The sequence below is a fragment of the Euleptes europaea genome, chromosome 7 (assembly GCF_029931775.1).
Source record: "Euleptes europaea isolate rEulEur1 chromosome 7, rEulEur1.hap1, whole genome shotgun sequence".
In the NCBI taxonomy this organism is placed as follows: domain Eukaryota; kingdom Metazoa; phylum Chordata; class Lepidosauria; order Squamata; family Sphaerodactylidae; genus Euleptes; species Euleptes europaea.
This window is the reverse complement of record NC_079318.1, coordinates 60,111,707-60,135,259: the sequence shown is the minus strand read 5'-3', so window position 1 is coordinate 60,135,259 and position 23,553 is coordinate 60,111,707. Positions and strand designations below refer to the sequence as shown.

At 42.3% G+C, this 23,553-nt stretch overlaps 1 protein-coding gene across 1 annotated transcript; it reads left to right on the top strand.

Moving 5' to 3' along the window:
* Positions 1-355: 355 nt before the first annotated feature.
* LOC130480766 (solute carrier family 22 member 7-like) lies at positions 356-22,123 on the top strand. Its single transcript, XM_056853388.1, is given in 10 exon segments — positions 356-733; positions 5,598-5,701; positions 9,512-9,666; positions 12,308-12,476; positions 13,554-13,677; positions 15,920-16,026; positions 17,813-18,027; positions 19,340-19,448; positions 20,861-21,079; positions 21,934-22,123. Coding segments are annotated over 10 exon segments (1,770 nt in total).
* Positions 22,124-23,553: the final 1,430 nt, after the last annotated feature.

Here is a 23,553-nt window from a genome sequence, read left to right as displayed (position 1 = left end):
TTTGAGGCCTGAAATTGTTAGCAGAGAGCTGACAGCATTAAGGACTCTTTATTATTGTTGTATCATTATGAACTCCACTACTTGGAACGTAGGCTGCACATTCCTATCCCAAGATCAGCTAAGAAGAATACAGAACAGTTTTTGTTAGCTCACTATAAAAGGATTATCTCTCCCAAGTCGCATGACTAGATAACGCATTAGATCTGTGAGGCTGCTTGTTCGCTGTGAAATTAACCACATTAAACTTGTTTGCTTAAAGTAACTAATCAATCAACTGGGCAGACTTCTTCCAGCTCGTCTGTTCAGACATCCAGCTCCTTCATCTTATCTGCCCTCAGTTTTCTTCCAAGAAACAATGAAATTTGAGGAACTTCTTCTGGAGGTGGATGGCTTTGGGAAATACCAGATGCTGGTTTACCTGATTCTTTGCCTGCCCAGGTTGGTCATTCCCATGCACTTCCTACTACACAATTTCATCTCTGCCTCTCCAGCTCACCACTGTATTATCCCAAACTTCACTGGTATTTCCAACCTCAGCCAGGATGAAATTTTCCTCATCAGCCTTCCAAGAGAAGCTGACGGGACACTGAGTTCCTGTAAAATGTTCTCTAGACCACAGTATCACTTGCTGATAAATTCTTCCGAGGAGCCAGACAATGCATCATCCATTCAGAGCTGCCAGAGGGGATGGGTCTACGATCACTCACAGTATGTATCAACCACAGCTACTGAGGTAAGCATTTGGTACAACCCCTGTTTACAATCAACGGGGTTTCCTTAGGGATTGTGGAGCAAAAGAGTGAGTTATAGCCTGACTAGGATAATAATGCGTGCTTTATAGGAGACAAATGGAAAACTTAAATGTCCAATTCCTTTCAAAATGTTATCTTGGTCTTCCAATGTTGTTCCCTGGCTATTTATTCACTGGCAGGTTTGATACTGTTACATTTATTTACAACATAAACCTAAGTCTTTGAAACCATGGGGTGCTTTTAGAAAACACCAAACTGATATCAAACATTGAAGTCCCTCCCAATGGGTTGGATCCAGGCAGCTTTTCTACTGGTGACAAAGGAAGGAAGGGTCCCATCTGACTACCTAAAATACTGTGCTTGTATAACAGGACCCGCATGGAAAAAAACTATGTGTGAAGGATACTGTAGTAAAAAGGGGAAATTGGCAAGATTGAGTGGATCCAACCCAACGTCATCAGAGTAGACTGCCTATTTCCCTTTTACAAGTAAAAATACTGAAACTCAGGCAGGATGAATTACCAGCCAGTGGTGGTGGCACTGGAATAAGTTGGGCAATTGTCCCCAATTCCTTGAAATTTTTAAAAAACAGACCCCTATAGAATTAGCAGGAGCCCCGTGGCGCAGAGTGTTAAGCTGCAGTACTGCAGTCAAAAGCTCTGCTCACAACCTGAGTTCGATCCTGACGGAAGTCGGTTTCAGGTAGCTGGCTCAAGGTTGACTCAGCCTGCCATCCTTCCGAGGTCGGTCAAATGAGTACCCAGCTTGCTGGGGGTAAAGGGAAGATGACTGGGGAAGGCACTGGCAAACCACCCCGTAAACAAAGTCTGCCTTGGAAATGTCGGGATGTGACGTCACCCCATGGGTCAGGAATGACCCAGTGCTTGCACAGGGGACCTTTACCTTTATGGAATTAGCAACACAGGCTGATCTCCTGGAGTACTGGCTAATTAACACACCTGCTCTTTGCATGTGACAGTTTTGAGGGAACTTTTTAAAAACTGCAGATTTTAGCACTGGGCACAGACTTTGGCTTTCTAAAGGGGAAAAACTCAGTCAAGTTTCCAGCCCTTGAGGCAGTAACAATATGCTTGAAGGGGAATGGGTTATGCCTGCTGAAATCACAGAAGACAGAAATCTGCCTGATCAAGATTATCGATAGTTGTGGGCTTTAGTGCCCTGTGTAGTTTCTTGTCCGCTGCCATGATAACCAAAACCAAAATATATTATGCAAAACTGATAAAATGCAAAACATATTAAGAACATAAGAAGAGTCCTGCTGGATTAGACCAGTGGTCCATCTAGTACAGCATCCTGTCTCACAGTGGCCAACCAGTTCCTGTGGAGGGCCAACAACAGGGCATAGAGGCTGAGGCCTTCCCCTGATGTTTCTTCCTGGCGCTGGTATTCAGAGGTTTACTGCCCCTGAATGTGGAGGCTCCCTTTAGTCACCATAGCTAGTAGCCACTGATAGACCTATCCTCCATGAATGTGTCTATTTCCCCTTTTAAAGCTGTCTATGCCTGTGGCCATAACAACATCCTCTCTTTTGTCACCTCTCTCCACCCTGTGCATAATTTTATAAACCCCTATCATGTCCCCCTTTGGTTGTCTCTTTTCTAAACTGAAAAGTTGCAGTCTCTTCGGCATTTCCTCATAGCGAAGGTGCTCTAGCCCCCTAATCATCTTGGTTGCCATCTTCTGTACTTTTTCCAGCTCTGCAATGTCCTTTTTGAGATACGGTGACCAAAAACTGCACACAATATTCCAAATGAGGCTGCACTATAGATCTATGTGAGTGTGTGTAAAGTGCCTTCAAGTCGCATCCGACTTATGGCAACCCCTTTTTGGGGTCTTCATGGCAAGCGACTAGCAGAGGTGGTTTGCCAGTGCCTTCCTCTGCACAGCAACCCTGGTATTCCTTGGTGGTCTCTCATCCAAATACTAACCAGGGCTGACCCTGCTTAGCTTCTGAGATCTGACGAGATCAGGCTCGCCTGGGCACAGGAGCATTATAACAGTGGCAATTTTGTTTTCAATCCCTTTCCTAATAATCCCTACATAGAATTTGCTTTATATTATTAAGGGGAGATATGCAAATTTGCTTCATTTGCACAATTTAAATATATATATATTATTAACATTTTAAAAAATTACAAAAATGTAAACATACACATGCACTTACACATACAGATTCAGATTGGGCTTCTTCCAAGTAAATTAATTAACAATTCTAAGTCAAACAGAATTAATCAGTACCTTAACTGATATACTATTTATACTTTCTATTCTCACATACTATCAATTTTCTAGTTATTTCAATTTCAGATTCTCAGTTCAACCATTTTAAACTGTTTCTACTACTACTTCTGTTTTAATCTTATTTGTCCCCCTACTCTAACTCTATTATAGATTCATTATTTATTTCCCATAATCAAAATAGCACTTCAATTTCTTTTGAAATTCATCTATCATTTTCACTTTCAGCATACTAGTTAATTTGGCCATCACTGCATATTCTGCCATTTTTTGTTGCCATTTTTCTATCTCTGGAGTATCTTCTTGCTTCCACATCATTGCAAGAACCAATTTCTGTACAAATTTGGATTCACACATTCGTATCATGTCGCTACAATCTATTTCACTATTTAAAAAAAACAGTGTTACAAAATCGGATATGCCAACAGAATGACGAGTGGGTTTTCTAAAATACAATTTTGGATTAGTCCCAAAGTCCCATAAAATAGTGTCTGTGAAACTGTTTATCATCTAATGTGCCAAAAAATCAGATACTTGTGAGAGAGTAGTTAGTGAATATGTAATGCACAGTGGGTGGTCTGTTTCACCTCTTTTGTATAATACAAAAGCCCAGGTCAGAACAAAATCCAGACTGCCCAAAAGAATAACCAGAAAGCTACCACTCAACTGCCTCCTGCCTTCTATAGCAGAGCAGGTGTTGGTTGATATTGCTAATGAAATTTCCTCTTTCTCTTGGTTTCCTGAGACTGCACCCCCAAAATCCAGTCTTTTAGGACCTTCTCAACCATGAGGACTAGAAATGTTTGAATAAATAAAAGGAAAAAAATTAAACAGTTAAAAAAAGCAATTTCAGAGAAAAGGAATAGAAGGAAGGTAGGCATTATGAATGGAGAGGGTTCCTAAGTACCCAGGATACCTCGGGAATGCAGTGTCCCTTGGGCAGTTAAAAAGAGGAAAGTTCATGCCTGGGTTCCAGTCTCACTATATGGGGGTCTCTCCTTCTTTGGCATATATAGATTTACAGTGCAGTCCTAAACAGAATTACGCAACTCCCTTCAATGGAATTAGAAGAGTAATCTGTTTAGGATTACACTCCAGTTTCTTGTTCTGAGAGCCATTTAATTCAAGAGAGCCAGGCCATTGCATTAGCTACATACCGGTAAAAGCACTGTTGTCACACAGTAACCCAAATATAAATAATCATGCATTTTAAAGTACATATGGACAAATATAGTAGCCATTAAGATTTTTTTTGTCAATGACATTCAAGAGCAAATGCAACAAACAACATTCACTCTGACAAAGGAGAAATTTGAAGTATTGCCTCAACCAAATGTTTAAATTCTTTGTGGAAGAAACAGTTGTGGAAGAAACAGATTACTGTTTTAACTGCATGGCTTTATTTTCTTATATTCTTATATTTTGCTTCTTAGGTGTGGACAACCAATTGCAAATGAAAGAGAGTTTTTAAATTTTGTAATATGTGAATTTAGGGAAGGCCCAGTGGTAGAGAATCTGCAGTCTTACAATGATTCTCAAAGGGTGTTTTCATTCATGGTAAACGATCACATTGAAAAATGGAGATGCTACCCTTAAAGTTTGTGACAAGTAGTGCAGATTCTTATGACCACCACAAAAGTTGCTAGATATGCTACTGTATGCCAGTGGTGTCATATGACAGCCACAATGGCCTTTTATGCAGAGAGATTTCCCCACGGTCACCCCCGCCGAGTGCTTCGGGGCTTCCTTTTAATTATGCATGCCTTTTCCACCCGTCAGAGGTTGCCTCACTCTCCCCGCATGTTTTGCCTGCCTTTTCCAGATTCTGGCTAAAACATAAAAGGCCAGGATGTTAAAAAAGAAGAAGATAGTACAGAAAAGATCTCCTAATGTATGGAGAGTTTCCCACCAGCACTCCATATTCCAGATATCAATTGGTGGCATGGATATACTCATTAAAAAGGAGGAACAGTTCGTGCATTGACTACCTTTTGTACAGTTTGGCTGCATAAAGCTATCTCCACGAGGTTCTTACCTTTAATGATTTGCTTGTCTGCACAACCTGTACCACCAAATTGAAAGCAGCCTTTGTGACTTGCCAGGGGGCTCAATCCAGATTAATTTCATAGTGCCAGGCAGGTAGCAAAAACAGGAGGTTCCTTAAAACTACAGCCATGCTGGCCTTTATTTAGGGTTGCCAACCTCCAGGTGGTGGCTGGAGATATCCTGCTATTACAACTGATCTCCAGCCGATAGAGATCAGTTTCCCTGGAGTAACTGGCCGCTTTGGCCATTGGACTCTATGGCACTGAAGTTCCTGCCCTCTCCAAACCCCACCATCCTCAGGCTCCATGCCCAAAATCTCCAGGTATTTCCCAACCTGGAGCAGGCAACCCTACCTACATTAGTCATCAATTGTGCAGGCCTACACCTGCCTTCCGTAGTCCTCCACACGAAAGTTCATGATCAGTGCTACAGATCAAAGGAATAAGAAGCATGGAGACACATAATATGCCTCAACTTTAACCTGAGGAAACCTAGTGTTTGCCCGTCTAGGCTCTTATATTGTTGGTTCTAATGTTCCAGTGGGGTCTGGTGTGTGAGAAGAAAAGCCTGAACCAAGCTTTTGCTACCTTCTTCTTCATTGGTGTTACCCTTGGGTCTGTAATCTTTGGCTACTTGTCTGACAGGTGAGTATTTGCTTATATTCCTAACTTGATTTGTTGCCTAACGTTGGGGCAGATAGTGAGATAACAAAATCACATCTGATGTAACATGGTGGTGGAAAGAGCCATCAAATTGTAGCCAATTTATGGTAGCCCTAGACAGCTGGTTTGCAATTGCCTGTCTCTGCTTAATAAACCCTGGATTTCCTTGGCGGTCTCCCATCGAAATACTAACCACTCCCCACCCCAATGGTGGAGTTGCACAAATGACTAATATTGTTTCAGATTTCTGACATTTGTCAGACTAGAGACAAGGACAGGCAGATGCTGACCAAAACTGATGATCCCATTGATGTTGGCAAGCCACTCCCACCATACTTTGTGCTTTACAGAAGAGTAAACAGCAACTATGAAGACTCCATTTTGAACTGGGGGGTTAAACTTTTCCTCTCTACGGTTTCCCCTGTCTCAATTACTCCAGCCTCTTAAGGCTCGATTTGCCCTGTGTGAGGGGAGGATGCGTGCACCGTATTGATCCCTGTGCAACAAACAGTAGCCCAAGGGGAAAGGCTGATGCTGGGGGAAATTGTGTGCTTGTCCCACAATGCTGCTCTGCTCCAAATCAGGACCCCCATGGTTGCTATTTCCAATATTTTAAAAGTTCAGAGAATTAATTCACAGATTTCCTGGTCTCCTGTTAGGATTTGGCCCTAAGCATATTAGATGTTCTGGGAACTGCATCTTCTGACAACTTGTGATAGTTTATTTATCCACAAGAAGTCACTGTTGATTCATATTGAGAAGGCTAAAGTGGATTAGATATTAATGTTTGAACACAGCAAGGAAATGTCTCTTTTTTTGGTCTTTATATTCTTAATAAATAGTATGAAATACCTCAAGTAAACCATGGGGCCTTACAGGATGTTCACAGCCCTAAACATGTGCTTGTGGTACTCAATGGCTGCACAGGATCCAGACTTCTTCCCTCAAATAAGCAATTCCAATTCTTTTTCTCTCCACTCAACTACAAATATATTTGCTATATATTTTCCCCAGCTTGTGGGGCACTATGATTTGAAATTTGGAATGCTGCTGCTATTGAGTAACACAGGCATTTATCAATAAGCAGCACACCATCTCCTTTGTCTTGCCTGTTTTAGTCCCGGCAACAGTTTTCAGCTTCCATTTTCCCAACAGTTTCTCTCTTGGTCGGCAATGCCAGTGAACCTTGAGACTTTGCTTGCAGTCTGTCTATGGTGCCAACCTCCCAGTGGTGGCTGGAGATCTCCCGCTATTACAACTGATCTCCAGGTGACAGAAACCAGTTCCCCTGGAGAAAATGGCCGCTTTGGCAATTGGACTCTATGGTATTGAAGTCCCTTCCCTCTCCAAACCCCAACAGTCTCTGCCCCCAAAATCTCCAGGTATTTCCCAACCCAGAGCTGGCAACCCTAAGTCTGTAGCAGAGCTTGGTGAGAGGAGCCTAACAAGAACTTTTCCAGACTGCCTTGAGGCTAGTTGTACAGTTCTCAAGTGACTCACTTTTTCCTGCCTGAGAGCATCCTGCCCCACTCAAGCCCTGCTGTGCTTCAGTACCCATCACCCGGCCTTTGAATTGGAACTGTCAGAACAGTTTTGCCAAGAGTAAAATGGGGCTGGTGCGTGCGTTAAACTGACTGACTATCTGCATGCATAATTGGCATATTGTGTCATTTGTTCCAGGACAATTGGGGAACAGTAGAAAAAAGCTGCTCGGTACACTTTATAATCAGTACAGAACTTTAAACTTGCAAACTGCTTTGGGTAATATTTTCCCCAAAAGAACATGTTTGCCTTAAAAAAAAAACCTGTGAAGTAGATCACTATGGGTCAAACTAGATGAGATTCTGGGAGATGTTGGAATGAATCTCCTAAATTATTTTTTACCGGGACGTAGCACCAGATAGAAAGGGGAGAGGCTCCGGTGCAGGGTTTCAGCCCCCCACCCTGCCCCACAACATGGTCCTGATATCCAGTGGCCCCATGGAGCACCTGTCTGAGGGCCTGAATATTAATTATAGCAAATCTAAAGTGATGCCATTCTCTAGGTCCTCACGTCAACAGAGATATCTTTGGCATGTTAATAATAATTTTATTAACAGGTTACCCAGTTTAAATATCTTGGGGTTTATTTTCTGTCTATTGTGCTCTGGACAGCCCATATTAGAAATGCACAAACCAAAGCGCTTACTGCTTTGAAGGCAATAATACTTTTTTTTTTATTCTAAAGGTGGTCAATACGTTCCAGCTGCTATCAGTGTATCTAACTGTAAAATAGGATCACCTTTGTGGGTTGAAGCCTATGGAGAACAGATTGATTTCCTCCTGAACTATTTCCTTTGTAAAATTACTGGTGCTCCTAATTGTATTGCTGGGGTTTCTCAGCATGCAGAATTGGGTCTTAGATTCCTTTGAAACTCAGATTTAGGCCACAGTCTTTAGATTCTGAGTTAAAATTCTATTCTCCACGGAATCGAATGGATACTTACACCTACTGCAAGCTGATTCTTATCAGAGCTCGTGGAGCAAATTGGTTGAAAGCCGTATTTAGATTTTAGGAATCACTCTTTATGACTTAAAAATTCATGGACCGTCAGCAGCTCTTTCTTTCATCTTTAGCTGCTTGTAAAAACTGTATTTTAGAAGCACTATAATAAGAACATGTAGAGTATGCTCACCTTTATACCTAGGTTTAATGCTGCCACAATCTCTTCCAACATACTTTGACTTCCGATAGTCCAGACGATAGATACAGATGATTATTTATGTTGGCCAGATTGAATGCCATTCTATCAGGAGAGCTATTGGGTCATTTAAATAAGGTGCCCTATTCTGAGTGAGTGTGTCAATGTGGTTCTGGTCAAATAGATACCCTTCAACATTCTCTATTCAGCTGTGACTTGCTCAATGGGGCAAGAGATAGATGGATAAAACCTTTTATCTGGGACCCTAGGTGTGAACTGAATAACCTGAGGTTTCTTTTAGCAGGGGTGGATTTTAATATTACATTGACAGTTGCCAAGTCCCCCCCCGCAGTTGTTTAAGATGAACAATTATTAATTCTCAATTATTTGTTTGTGTGTGTGTGGATGTGGATAGATAGATAGATAGATAGATAGATAGATAGATAGAGAGAGAGAGAGAGAGAGAGAGAGAGAGAGAGAGAGAGAGAGAGAGAGAGAGATTCCTTTCTTTTAGTATGTCATTGTTCAGAGCTGAATTGGCTGTATGAGCAGTATCATTTAAGTAAAGGCGCTCCTGCCTGCCTCATTTTCTGTATGTTTTCCCCATCAGAACAAACAAGTTGCAGGAAGTTACTGGAGACTAGGGTAAGGTGAGGTGTATGGGAAGTATTAACGTATTTTCCATGCCTTGGCTGTCATCCTCCTTACCCTTCATAGCTCCTGTTTACTAATTTTAAAATACTTCGGAGATTCATTCACAGATCTCCCAGCTTCGTGTCTAGGTCGACCCTATTAATCTTACCATCTATAGATTTGGTACTGAAGGTAAAATAGTACGATTTGCTCAAAGCCACGCAAGGCATTCACAGCGAAGGAGGCAGGTTTCCAAAATGTAGATCCTTGTTGAGTGGTATGCACTGGGTCTCGAACTCCCTCCATCCCCACTTCCCAAGCACGTAAGTGAAGGCAAATCTTAATGGTGAAAATGGTGCAGTAGAGAACAAAACACTTTTACCTGGCCCAGCAAGGCAATTCTGATATTATTATTGTATTATGCTCTCAGGAAGAACAATGGTAACTGTGTTCTGGTTTGATCTCCCCCCCCCCCCAGATTTGGCCGGAGGAGGATTCTTGTGCTCGCTCTTGCTGTCACCCTGTTCTTTGGAACCATGACTGCATTTTCAGTGTCCTACCTGATGTTCACTGCCATGAGGTCTCTCTGTGGGGTGGGGCTCACAGGCGTATCTATCATCTCCTTGATCTTAGGTGAGAAATCCTGAATGAATCCAGGAGGCACCTGAGCACCTGCTTAGTGGCTGCGGTTGTTGATATATATTAGATGTTCTGCTCTGCTTACCCTCTAGCTATGCATCAACTGTCACCTGCAGCTTCACACACTGTTGCATTCATCCTGCCTTGTATATTCAGCACATACTATTGTGTGTATAGTAAATACCTTCATTTGTTTAAAAATGTGTTGTTGCTTCACCAAATTTCTATTTTGATCTCTGTGTAGTTGCACAAGAGTCATAAGCACCAATCAGAAGTTATCTGATGGCATATCAGTGGCAAGCAATATAACCCCCCCCCAGTGATTTCAGGCACTCTTTGGTCATATGGAAGGACTTTTGATTAATCAATGTAAGAATATAAGAACACATGAAACTGCCTTTTACTGAATCATAGAATCATAGAGTTGGAAGGGACCACCAGGGCCATCAAGTCCAACCCCCTGCACAATGCAGGAAATTCACAACTACCTCCCCCACCCCCAGTGACCAGAAGATGGCCAAGATGCCCTCCCTCTCATCATCTGGTTAAGGTCACAGAATCAGCATTGCTGACAGATGGCCATCTAACCTCTTCTTAAAAACCTACAGGGAAGGAGAGCTTACCACCTCCCGAGGAAGCCTGTTCCACTAAGAAACCGCTCTAACTGTTAGAAAATTCTTCCTAATGTCTAGATGGAAACTCTTTTGATTTAATTTCAAGCCGTTGGTTCTGGTCCGACCTTCTTGGGCAACAGAAAACAACTCGGCACCCTCCTCTATATGACAGCCATTCAAGTACTTGAACATGGTTATCATATCCCCTCTCAGTCTTCTTCTCTTCAGGCTAAACATACCCAGCTCCTTCAACCTTTCGCGTGATCTGGACACTATACTTCTGTTGATGCAGCCCAAGACTGCATTTGCCTTTTTAGTTACCGCATCACACTGCTGACTCATGTTCAGTGTTTGGTCTACTAAGACGCCAAGATCCTTTTCACACACACTACTGCTCAAACAAGTCTCCCCCATCCTATAATTATGCATTTGATTTTTCCTATCTAAATGCAGAACTTTACATTTGTCTTTGTTGAAGTGCATTTTATTAGTTCTAGCCCACTTCTCCAGCCTGTCAAGATCCTCCTGCATCTTGGCTCTGTCTTCTACCATATTTGCTAGTATCATCTACAAATTTAATAAGCATCCCCTCTATTCCTTCATCCAAATCATTTATAAAGATGTTGAACAACACAGGGCCCAGCACAGATCCCTGATGAACTCCACTATTCTCTCCAAGTGGATGAGGAACCATTAACTCGCACTCTTTGGGTATGATCTGTCAACCAGTTGCAGATCCACCTAACAATAATAGGATCTAACCCACATTTTCCCAATTTGTCAACTAGAATACTATGTGGAACCTTATCAAAAGCCTTAATGAAATCTAGATAAACTATGTCTACAACATTCCCCTGATCCAGCAAGGTAGTAACTTTCTCAAAAAAGGAGATAAGATTAGTCTGTCTGACATGACTTATTCTTGAGAAACCCGTGCTGGCTCTTAGTGATCAGATCCATCCTTTCTAAATGCTCAAGGACTGACTGTTTGATTATTTGTTTGAATACTTTTCCTGGTATAGAAGTCAAGCTGATGGGTCGGTAGTTACCTGGATCCTCCTTTTCCCCTTCTTGAAGATGGGGACAACATTTGCCCGCCTCCAATCTTCTGGCACCTCACCTGTTTGCCAAGACTTTTCAAAAATAATGGACAGAGGTTCCGAAATTACATCTGCAAGTTCTTTGAGTACCCTTGGGTGCAATTCATCTGGCCCAGAGGATTTTGTTTCATTTAAAGAAACCAGGTGTTTGTGCACTACCCCAATGCCAATTCTAGGCTGCAAATCCCTTCCCTCATCACATGTTCTGTTTATGCCATGTTGAGCTCCACTTCCCTCAATCAGACCACTGGTCCACCAAAGTCTGTATTGTCTACTCAGACGGCCAGCAGCTCTCTAGGATCTTAGGCCAAGGCCTGTCACATCACTTATAACCTGATCCTTAATGGAGATGATGGGGATTGAACATGGGACTTTTTGCACGCCAAGCAGATGCTCTACCATTGAGCCACGGCCTCTCCTCAAGTCTTGTTGGTTCAGTCTTGAGGTCTTTCTTAGTCTAGCATCTTGTTTCACATAGAAGCCAGCTAGTTGCCCCAGAGGGCCAACAAACAGGGCACAGAGGCCAAGATCTTCCCCTGATGTTGCCTCCTAGCAGTGGGTTTCAGAGGTTTACTGCTTCTAGATTTGGAGATTCTTTAGCCCCCATGTCTGTTATCCGTTGATGGGTTATCCTCCAAGAACCTTTCTATTCCCCTTTTAAAGCCATCTATGCTCATAGGCATCACTATGTCCACTGGCTGTGAATTCCACAATTTAATTACCGGTTGAGTAAAGAAGTATTTCCTTTTGTGCATTCTGAATCAATTGCTTTTCAAGAGTATAGCACTTTGTCAAGCACAGAGTGAAGTGTTGGATCCTGAGTCACTCTCTTTGCTGTAGTTAACAATGGAGCCGGCAGTCGCTGGCTGTCCCGCATAAAGGTTGCATTGAATCCCAAAGTTGTGTGCTGTTCACTTTCAGCTGTAGAATGGACAGACATCAAGCATCGAACTTTCTGTGGCACCATCAGTGGCCTCTCCTGGTCCGTGGGATACATGCTCTTAGCACTGCTGGCCTATCTGATCCGAAGCTGGCGTTGGCTCCTGGTAGCTGTGACATCTCCCTGTCTCCTCAGTATTGCCATTTTGTGGTGAGTGAACATGGAACTCTTCCAAACTTTAATACCCACCATGAACTTCAAAGGTTTTCCTGTACTCCCAGCACCATGTTATCAAGTTCATCTCAGTCATTCCCAGCTTCTTCCTTTTTATACTCCTTGCCCCTCCTGATCAATGTGAACTGAGTTTAAAAATAATATCAAGCTTTAATGTCCTTTGTTATATATTGTAGTGATTTTTTCTTTATAAGAAATCTGAACAACATTTTTGTCTACTTGGTATTTGTATACTGAAGAAGAATCTCTTGAAACGGGACTAAATCCAGATTCCTGTGATTTGTATTTGTATTTATTTCTTGTTATTGTATATTCTTCTGCATGTATTGCAATAATCAGTTTTAATATTTTAATTGGTGGCAAAGGCATACTTGTTGCCATGTAATTAATTTATTTAGTTATTTGTTTATCCATTTGCTTCATTTATATCCTGACTTTCTCCCTAATGGGAGACCATCATTCTCCTCTCCTCCGTTTTATCTCCGCAACATCCCTGTGAGGTAGGTTAGGCTGAGAGTGTGAGACTAGTCCAAGGTCACCCACAGCAAGCTTCTGTGGCTGAGTTGGGATTTGAACCTGGTTCTGCCAGATCCTAAGAACATAAGAACATAAGAAAGGCCATGATGGATCAGACCAAGGTCCGTCAAGTTCAGCAGTCTGTTCACATAGTGGCCCAACTAGGTGCCTCTAGGAAGCCCACAAACATGATGACTGCAGCAGCATTATCCTGCCTGTGTTCCACATCACCTCATATAATAGGCATGCTCCTCTGATCCTGGAGAGAATAGGTATGCATCATGAAATGCATCCTACTCTGACACTCGAACCACTACACTGCACTTAAAATTGCCCATTGTCTAGAAGCAATATCAAGCACTAGAGTACCCAAAGCCACCTGGGTGCACAAGCACCTTGCACTTCTAAAAGCTGTGGTGCTGCTGGAATGTTCACAGAGGATGTGAATAGGTTTCAGATGTGCATCCCTCTTAAAAACCTTAATGTGCAAATTGCCCAGTGTACAGGATTCAACATTTCTTTTCTGTCCCTAACCAGGTGGCTCCCAGAATCTGCCCGATGGCTTCTCACAAAAAAGGAGGTGAAGACAGCACACTCCTACCTTTCCAGATGTGCCAAAGTCAATGGCAAGAAGGACTTCCACTCCAAGATAACCACAGAAGTGAGTGAACACCTAAAAATAAACCCAGTCGGAAAGCTGAAGAAAGAACAACCTCTGGGCAAGGAAGGGGCGCTATTTAGGTGACTCGTGAAGTGCCATGTGCAGTGATCATGCAAAAAATACTTGTGATCCTATAATTAATAGGCACTGGTCTAAGAGTGAAAGCTGGCTGTGGTGTAACAAGCCCCTTACTTTGTGATCCTAATTAAGTCACTAATGGAGCAATCCTACATACACTACCAAAGCAATTAGTGCTCACGTTTCTGTCTGCCAGGAGATCCCTAGAACTCAGTGGCCAGCAAGGGAGCTCAGATCAGCAATTCTTGCTGATTTAAGCTTCTCAGGGTTACTGTCCCGTTAAATCTTACTCATTCCCTTCTGCTTCTGGCTTAATTATATCCTGTACACACAGAGCTGGTGGTGGCATTCCTGAATCAATTATTAATCATCATTTATTGAGAGTGTAGACTTAAGCATTGTTTTCTCTTTGCAGTCAAAGCCGTTGCTTGTTTATTTGATATTTTAGTAACTTAATTTTTTAATTGCCCTGCAAATTATAATACATTTTGTTACATGATCAACTGTTTTGATTGCAAAGAGGAAAGCAGTACTTATGCCTCCCTCCCTCCAGGGACAAGACTTGATCATTGGCAATTGATTCATGAATGCCATGGCCACAGGCAATGACTAATACACTTTAAATATATTAAAGTAATACAGGTGAGAAGAGAGGGAACGTTAAAGGAATAGGCAGCACTTGCAAAGTGTTGCTCGGCTGCTGCAATGTATGCGTGTGTATGAGTGTGTTACTTGTGCAGTATATTATGTATGAATATGTGGGTAGGCAATGTGAATGGGTGTTTGTATTTAAAGAGGGAGGCCATGGCAAACCACCTCTGAATGTCTCTTGCCTTGAAAACCCTACAGCGTCACCATAAGTTGGTTGTGACTTGATGGTACTTTCCACCACCATCAAAGGCTGTGTTACTCATGTTACGTACATAGAACTTTTATGTTCAGAAACAGTGTACTACCTAGGGTTGTCAGCCTCCAGGTACTAGCTGGAGATCTCCTGCTATTACAACCGATCTTCAGCTGATAGAGATCAGTTCACCTGAAGAAAATGGCCGGTTTGCCAATTGGACTCTATGGCATCAAAGTTTCTCCCCTCCCCAAACCCCACCCTCCACAGGCTCCACCCCAAAAACCTCCTGCCGGTGGTGAAGAGGGACCTGGCAAACCTAGTACTACCTGAATACCAAGTCCTGGGGGGGGGGGCACTATTGTTTTCATGCCTAGCTTGGGGGTATGGTCAGTGTGTCCTGAGCTACTTGGCGGCTGGGTGCCTGCACCAGGCGGGGAAGGGGTCTTGACTCTATAGTCCTTGTTTGAAACAGATAGCACCCTAGCAACAACAAACTGAGGTTCAAAATAGCTTTTATTATCGGCAAGATCCAGCGGCATGCCTCCTGTGCCTTCCAGAGAAGGATTTCACTTCACTTGTCCCCTTTAGTGCAGGCCTCCCTCCTCCATCTACCCCAACACATGCCTGACCAACACCTTAATGCCCTCCCCAACACCTGGACTTTCTTCCACACTCCATGCCTCAATTCACCCTCTGCTGACCCCTAGGCTCCCAACAAGGCTAGGAGCACGTCCTCTCCCCTAATAGCTGCCAATGTCACCTTCCAACCTTACCTGACAGCAGCCAGACCCTTCTTACCAACAAGGTTGCTGACTGGCCTTTGGAGTCTTTTCCTGACATGGGTCTTCCCCAGGCTCCACCCACCTGCCCCTGAGGTCTCAGTGCCATCTTCTCCATCTCCTCTCCCCACTGAGAGTGGGCCTCCCCTGAATCTTCCCTGCTACAGGAGGTTTCCTGGAACATCTGTTTGGCCATTACTGAAAACAAGATCCTGGGCTGGATTGAACTTTGGCTGATCCTGATCCAGCAGGACTGTTAAGTTTTATGTTCTTTTGGGAAATAGACAAAGTTGGTATTTCACAATCGGTGTTGCCCACATTCATATCCACAGGGATTCATGTTGGATCTCCATTTGTGGATTTACACTAGGGAATTTTATCAAAATAATGCATGCTTGGTTCACATACCTGTCTCCTTGCCTGGGGAAATAGTTAGGATCAGCTGTAATGGGGGGGGGGGGAATGGGATCTAGTCTAAGCAACTCTGTTAGATATTTTCTCTTTCCCTTTCTCTACCACTCCTTGGCTGCAATTGTAGGTCCTGCAGAAGACAGTGATTACGGATGAGTCACAGAACTACTTCTACTGGCATTTGCTGAAGACTTCTAAACTGAGGAAGATTACACTTTGTTCTGCCATTATATGGTATAAACATGGGTTTTGAGATATGATACGATTAGAGGGCTGTACTTATTTCTAGCATTTTTAAGAGAAGGAAGCCAGATCATCTCTTAAAAGCTTTTACATCTACTTGCAGGGGGAATTAAAATGCAAATTATGTATTTATTTTTTTAATCAAGAAGGGCTTTCCCATATCCAGGTTGTGTGTGTGTGGCTATGGGCAAACTCAATACAATGGGGGCAACCTATTTATCATCTGCTTTGTTCTCATGTACAAAAGAGGTCTATTTTTTTATATCTAACATGGCATGCAAACCAAAGCAATCCCATATTTCCACCAGGCCAGGGCCAAAAAAACCCTGGCTCTGGTTGAGGACAACTGGATATTTCTAGAGCCAGAGAAATCCAGTTGAGCACACAGCACTCTTTGGAGGGTATATTGGGAGAAGTGGTCCTGCAGATACGATGGTTCTAGACTGTTCAGGGCTTGAAAGGTCAATATCAAAACCTAGAACTTGATCTGGTACTCAATCTGGAGCCAGTGTAGCTGGCAGAGCACTGGTTGTATATCTGCTCTCCATGGGGTCCCTGTAAGGACCAGCACCGCCGCATTCTGGACCAGTTGTAGTTTCCAGAACAACCTCAAGGGTAGCCCTGTGTAGAGTAGGTTACAGAAGTCTATGCTGGAGGTGACTGTTGCATGGATCACTGTGACTAGATTAGGGTCACCAACCCTTTATAACTGTAGCAATACTTCCTCTTCCACTGCCACAGCCATTTTTTGTAAAGAATCTGTGTCAGAGATGTTACCTACTTCTGCAACTAGAGAAACTGACATGTGTTGCAGGGAATTGATAGTGGCTGGGAAGCCTAGTGCATGTCACTATATACATACAGCAGCCAAACTTTCTATACACCAGCCAAGCTTGACATTGCTTTAAAAAAAATGTAACAGGGAATGGGTAGGTGCTGCTGGGATCACAGGGGATTTCCTTCCCTTCCATAGGGCTGCTTTCCTCTGTGCAGGAGGATTAGATAATGTATAAATCACCAATGAACAATGTTAAGATTAAACAAAAAAATAGTGTTTGAACAGGCAGAGATTTCTGCAGGGATTTCCATGCTCAGAACAGGACTGCCTCTTTTCCTCCTGCAGCCCAAATGCCCCCTGAAGTGTTATACCTGGGATAAAGGGAACTTCAAGGATCAACATGGGAATAAATCAGACGTCTGCAGTGGGCAGGGGGAAGTTGGTGAAATTCACCTCCCCGTTCCATTTGTGGAAATCCTTCTGCTGGATCCAAGCCTTATGGCTTGACTAGACAATACATGTGGCACAAGTTGAGTTGTGGGGGGCGGGGGGCTAACCTGACCTCTGTCACATGTAACATCAAGGAACTAATGTTCCTCAGAGCTGCAGAGCTGCAGGGCCAGAGTCAGCTTGCAAGCACAGCCCAGGGAGAGGAGGAGCAGGGGGTACACCTGGAGCCCCACAGAGGGACAAACAGGCCTCTTCATTGCCCAATTTGCTGGTGTTGGATGTGACACAAGTCGGGATGAGGATTCCCCGATCCAACTCACGTCATACGTATAATCTAGTTGTGCCCATACTTTCATCTTACTCTGATCTCAGTCCCCATCCTGGCTGGTATGTATGTCTTCTAGTTTTCAACTGTCAGCCATCATAGGCAATTCATTCTACTTATCAGTGTCCATTCAATATGCACCTTTAGCTGTGCAAAACCCTATATATGATTCTCCTTTCACCAAATTAGATTAATGGTTGCTGAACCTTCTGCTTGCTTCGCAGGTTTGGCGTAGCATTCACATACTATGGCATCACTCTGAATATCACTGGTTTCAGCTTGGATCCATACATGACACAGTTTGTGTTTGGGGCCATTGAGATCCCTGCCAAAGTGTGCGTCTATTTCGTCTTAGATCACATTGGCCGCAGGCACTGCCAAGCATGGACTCTGATTGGGACTGGATTCTTCATTGCACTAAATGCATCCATCCCTGCAGGTGGGAGGTTCATCTTATCAGTTTTTTGGTCTCATTAAGCATTTAGTCCTAGCTTTATCTGTTGTCCCATTTTCTCTGCAGATGAAGGAATGCAAATTTGAATATGAATGGAGTCTTGCAACCAGTTATACACCTGCAGAGACTCAATAGAATCTGGCAGGAGTAATTTGGTTGCAGGGCTAAAGCCTTAAAATATATGAAAATATAAAAAGTTCCTGAAGAAAAGAAATAGCCTCATGGCAAGTGGATCGACAGTTTTGTGCCAACGTTATGCCAAACCCTCCCTAATCTCCATAACTAATTTTAAGCCATTACCAAAGGACTAAGATTAGAGGTGTTAACTTTTCATTTCAATTTTTAGTATTTCAGAAAGGACATGATTGCCATTCTCCTGAATTTCTGGAAGTATTAATACTCTTTCAGGTTTGGAAAGACTGGGTGATGGTGGGCCTGACCTACTGTCTAGACGCAAGGTCTGCCACAAGTTTTCAGTGGGTGGTAGACCTGGTGCCCGGAGACAGGACTCGGCATTTAGACTCAGATGCAAGGTCTACCTACATTGATTCCAAGGGAAGCCAAAATGACCAGAAAAAAATCCCAACATTTCAGGATATAAATTTCAGAAATCCTGAAATTTCGGGGTGCCTTTTGCAATTTTGGATATCCCTGAGCCAAAATAAAACAGCAACTTTTCGATATAATTTCAGCTGAGAAATATCTGGTTGCACACCCCTAACTAAGATTGCAAATATAGCCAGATACAGTCAACCCTCTTGTGATTCTCCCTTCGGGTCCTTCTCCATACCCCTTTATTTGTATACTCCATTCTCTCTAGTCTCTTCTATTCCTACTTTCTGTCTGTTGAGTGAGATAAGATTCCTAAGACTCAGCTCAATGAAAATTTTGAATAACAGCTGAATTGGGATGAATTTAAAAGTTTCACACTCCCACCCCACTAGGTTGAATGGAGATTTAGGATTCTAATCTCACTGTCTTAAAATTTATGACTCCCCATTATAGGTGTTGTTATCAAGCTTAACATCACTAGTGAATGATTTCTGTATTTCCTTCAGATTAGATCTGAATTTTACGTAATTATATTCTCCTCTTATTTCCTGCAGTTCATGATCCCTTAAGCCAATTCTTTTTCCAAACCTCCTCCATAACACGAATGCAACGGAAGCATTCATTCATAGCATCTGATGAAGTGGGCTCTAGTGCATGAAAACTATATTGAAATAAAACGTTGGTAGTCTGTAAGGTTTATTGTACTAACATTGGGTCTCACACAACTTGTTCTTTCCTTTGTCAGAGCATGGGCATGTTCGATCTGCTGTGGCCATATTGGGGAAGGGTTTCTCTGAAGCTTCCTTCACTACAGTCTTCCTATACTCAGCTGAGCTTTACCCCACTGTACTCAGGTAAGGGGCTTAGCCACTAATCAAACCAACAGACCACATATTGCTGAATGATGGGGATAGAAGGAATCTAAACCAACTTTCTCACGTAACATGAGATCTTAGGGGGTCTCTTTTTATGCTACATTTTGCAATATATTGAATGTGTGAAACTCATTTGAGAGTCTGCAATGAGCACTGAAAATGCATTATGATGGTATAAAATGTTCTTCAGATGGTACATAACACCTAAAGATATAGCAAAAGCTAACAAAGATTATAATGGGAAGTGTTGGAAATGTCAGAACACAGATGCAACATTTTATCATATGTGGTGGACATGCACGAAAGCAAGAAAATACTGGACAGCAATACATGATGAAATGCAAAAGACATTAAAACTTAAGTTTGCGATGAATCCGAAAAATATGCTATTAAATATGTTGCCAAGTAATATTCCCAAAATATATAGAGAATTATTCCAGTACATGGTCACTGTGGCAAGAGAAACATATGCAACAAAATGGAAGGCAGAGAAAATACCCAGATTTAAATGAATGGATGAGTAAATTAACTGAATAAATGATTATGGCAAAACTTACATCCTTTATGCATAATAGACCAATTTCAAAATTTCAGGAGAAATGGAATGCCTTTTTTAATTACATAGCTGAAAATTAAGAATAAAGTTAAAGGAAAATAGAAGAAGAAAGATTTAGGTAATACATGCTTTAAAATAAATATGTTATTATATCTGAAGATATATTGAAAAGTTAGAGTAATGCAACTCAAAAAGAAGTGAACTATTAAAATGTGAACTTAAATAGTAAGCTCCATATAAATTGTATGAATATGAATGTTTATGTTTATATGTTTGTGTATAGAAATAAAACTTTTAAAACTTAAAAAAAGAAAAAAAAGAAAATGCATTATGTTGGAAAGTTACACATTTACACATTGGGTTGTTTGCCCTAGCTTGGATATCTTTGGTAAGCAGGTGTCTCCCCCCACCCACAGCAACCTCTGTGCACCTCCCGAGCTTTCACTGCCTTTCCTGTGACCTTTCTCAAACCTGCTTTGTTTTCAGAAAGAATGCAGCAAAGCCAAGGGGGCACCCTGTGGTCAGTAAAGTCTGGATCTTCCTGGTTTCAGCCACAAAGATGTTATTTTCCCTGGCCCAGCCTCTCACAGCAGCCACTCCCTTGTAGGGTTTTATAAATTAGCAATTGAATATTGTTTTGAGTTTTGAGGAATGATTTGAAGGGGAGGGGAAGAGATGGCCTCACATTCTGATTTAGGTACGCTGGAAACAATCTGGCCTGTGTAGGGCTTGAGATCCAGTAGCAAGATAGGAAAGAAGGCCAAGTTCAAACCATATGCAGGTATGACTACAAAGGAGGAGGCTTTTGTAATGTTGGTTCCTTTTCTTTTGGCAGGCAAAGTGGCATTGGCTGCTGTTCGTTTGTGGCACGGATTGCCAGCTCCTTAGCTCCTCTGATCATGTTACTGGATGATACCTCGAGACACCTCCCTCCTATGATATTCAGTGCAGTGGCAGGGTTGTCTGGAATGGTGGCCTTCCTGCTACCAGAAACTACCAACAGACAGTTGCCAGAGACTATTGAAGATGTGGAAGATGACAGGTGAGTGTTTAAGTCAGATGACAGAAGCGTTACTGGAAATTAACTTGAATGTGCCCATGACTTCAAGTGGGTTTCTGTTTATTGGTATTCTTTTTCACTACTGGAGGATGATCACATATGTTGGGTATATGAAAAAAAAAACATCAATTATACTTTCAATTCTCTTTTTGAACCTCTAAGCAGTGCATTTCCATGGACAATTTATCAGCTCATAATGAATTTTTGCACTGCCATTTCTTCAATTGCTTGCTTCAATTGAAGACTCTTGATATTTTTGCACATGAATTGTTCACTTATGGACAGAGTCCAGCTGAACCTAAACCCAAATTGGTTCGTAAATATATTTCCCAGTGAACTGGAACTAATAGAAACAATAAACCCAATTGTCCCCAAACCCAGTTGGAACTGATCCCTAAAGAGAAAAATCAGCAACTAATTCAAAATAAGGCAGAACTAAGATAGCTTGGCAATTAAAATGTTCAAATACTATGAAAATATACATGGCCTTGGTCCAAAAAAGTTTTAATGATTCCACTGAGAATGCTGAATGAGAGATGGTACAATGGCTGTTCATGCAGGCGTGATCCATTCCAGCAGAATATTTGTCAAAACAAGCATAGAGGTGGCAGGATTTTTAGATTTAGCAAAGATTCACAATATTCAGAAGCCTATTTTTCCCTGCTTCACCCTAAGTACACCTGTTCTGTCTCTGTTTGTCTCTATTGTTTACATACATTTTACCTTGGAGCAGAAATTGGATTTTCATTTTGGTACACAATATTCACCTTTTGTTCTGTCATCAGTGGGTAAGCACAAAGAAGCAGTGACCACACTAAATGTGGTTCTCTTTTCATTATTTTCTTCAGAAATAAAAATATCTTGAGGACCAGAACATCTCAAGAAAGTATGCATGCAGAAATTGCTCTTGGACCTCTGAGTCCAGTTAGCACGGATGTTTCACTCTCTCAGCAACAAGAAGGCAACAGTGACTGCGACATGAAGTTGCCTCCTAAGAACTCATGGCTAGCAAATGGAATGGACACTTCTGGATGCTAGTAACAGTTGGATATAATAATGGAATATTGTCGAAGGCTTTCACGGTCAGAGTTCATCGGTTCTTGTAGGTTATCCGGGCTGTGTGACCGTGGTCTTGGTATTTTCTTTCCTGACGTTTCACCAGCAGCTGTGGCAGGCATCTTCAGAGGAGTAACACTGAAGGACAGTGTCTCTCAGTGTCAAGTGTGAAGGAAGAGTAATATGTAGTCAGAAGGGGGTTGGGTTTGAGCTGAGTCATTGTCCTGCAAAGTATCAATGGTAATGTGCTAATCATACAGGACAATGATTAGCACATTACCTTTGATACTTTGCAGGACAATGACTCAGCTCAAACCCAACCCCCTTCTGACTACATATTACTCTTCCTTCACACTTGACACTGACAGACACTGTCCTTCAGTGTTACTCCTCTGAAGATGCCTGCCACAGCTGCTGGCGAAGCGTCAGGAAAGAAAATACCAAGACCACGGTCACACAGCCCGGATAACCTACAAGAACCGATAATAATGGAACCTCGCTAATTGCAGCTGATGTGTAATATCAGAGCTGTGTTGTTTTGAAATTATGTTATTGTATGACTTTTATTTTTTAAATTTTAACTTTTAAAATTTATTATTTGTGCATGCAACAGAATAAAACATTTGAATTTCATGGTGTTGTGTTTGCGGAAGCCATTGCACTTTTTTGCCTTGATCTTTCATCTTTTGCCAAGGCTTGATTTCTCCTTGAGAGTTTGTCATATCTCCATATGTTATAAAATAATAATTTCTTCTCAAATTCTTATCATAGTATGCCTCTATAGGGGACATTAATGGGGAAATCGGAGGACTTCCAGCCCATTCTTGAGGGTGTGTGTGTAGATAGTTGATGGCCGGGGACGGCGCAGCCACACTGCCTCTGGAGAGGCTTCCTGGACAGAAAAAAACAATTTAAAATGCCTTAAAAAAAACGCCTGTGGAACTTTCCCATTGAGTTTCACAGAGCTATGCCAGATATTTTGTTGGCACTGCAATGCTATAACATAGAGGGGCAACCCAGGCGGAAAAGGGTTTGGGAGCTGATTAATGTCAGCTCCGCCCCTGGGATCGCCCTGGGAATGCCCCCCGACACCGGCGCAGGCACTCACTTCTGTGATTTTGCTGCCCGTGCAGCAGTGCCAGTAGCCAAGGCCCCTTGCTCCCTAGTTTGTAACTTTGGCTTTCCATGGTACCAATCAATTCAATTTCAGAGTAAAAATGCAGTATTTGGATGGGAGACCACCAAGGAATACCAGGGCTGCTGCGCAGAGGAAGGCACTGGCAAACCACCTCTGTTAGTCTCTTGCCATGAAAACTCCAAAAGGGGTCGCCATAAGTCGGCTGCGACTTGAAGGCACTTTACACACACACACGCACACCGATGATAAGAATATGCAAACTCAATTTTTATTA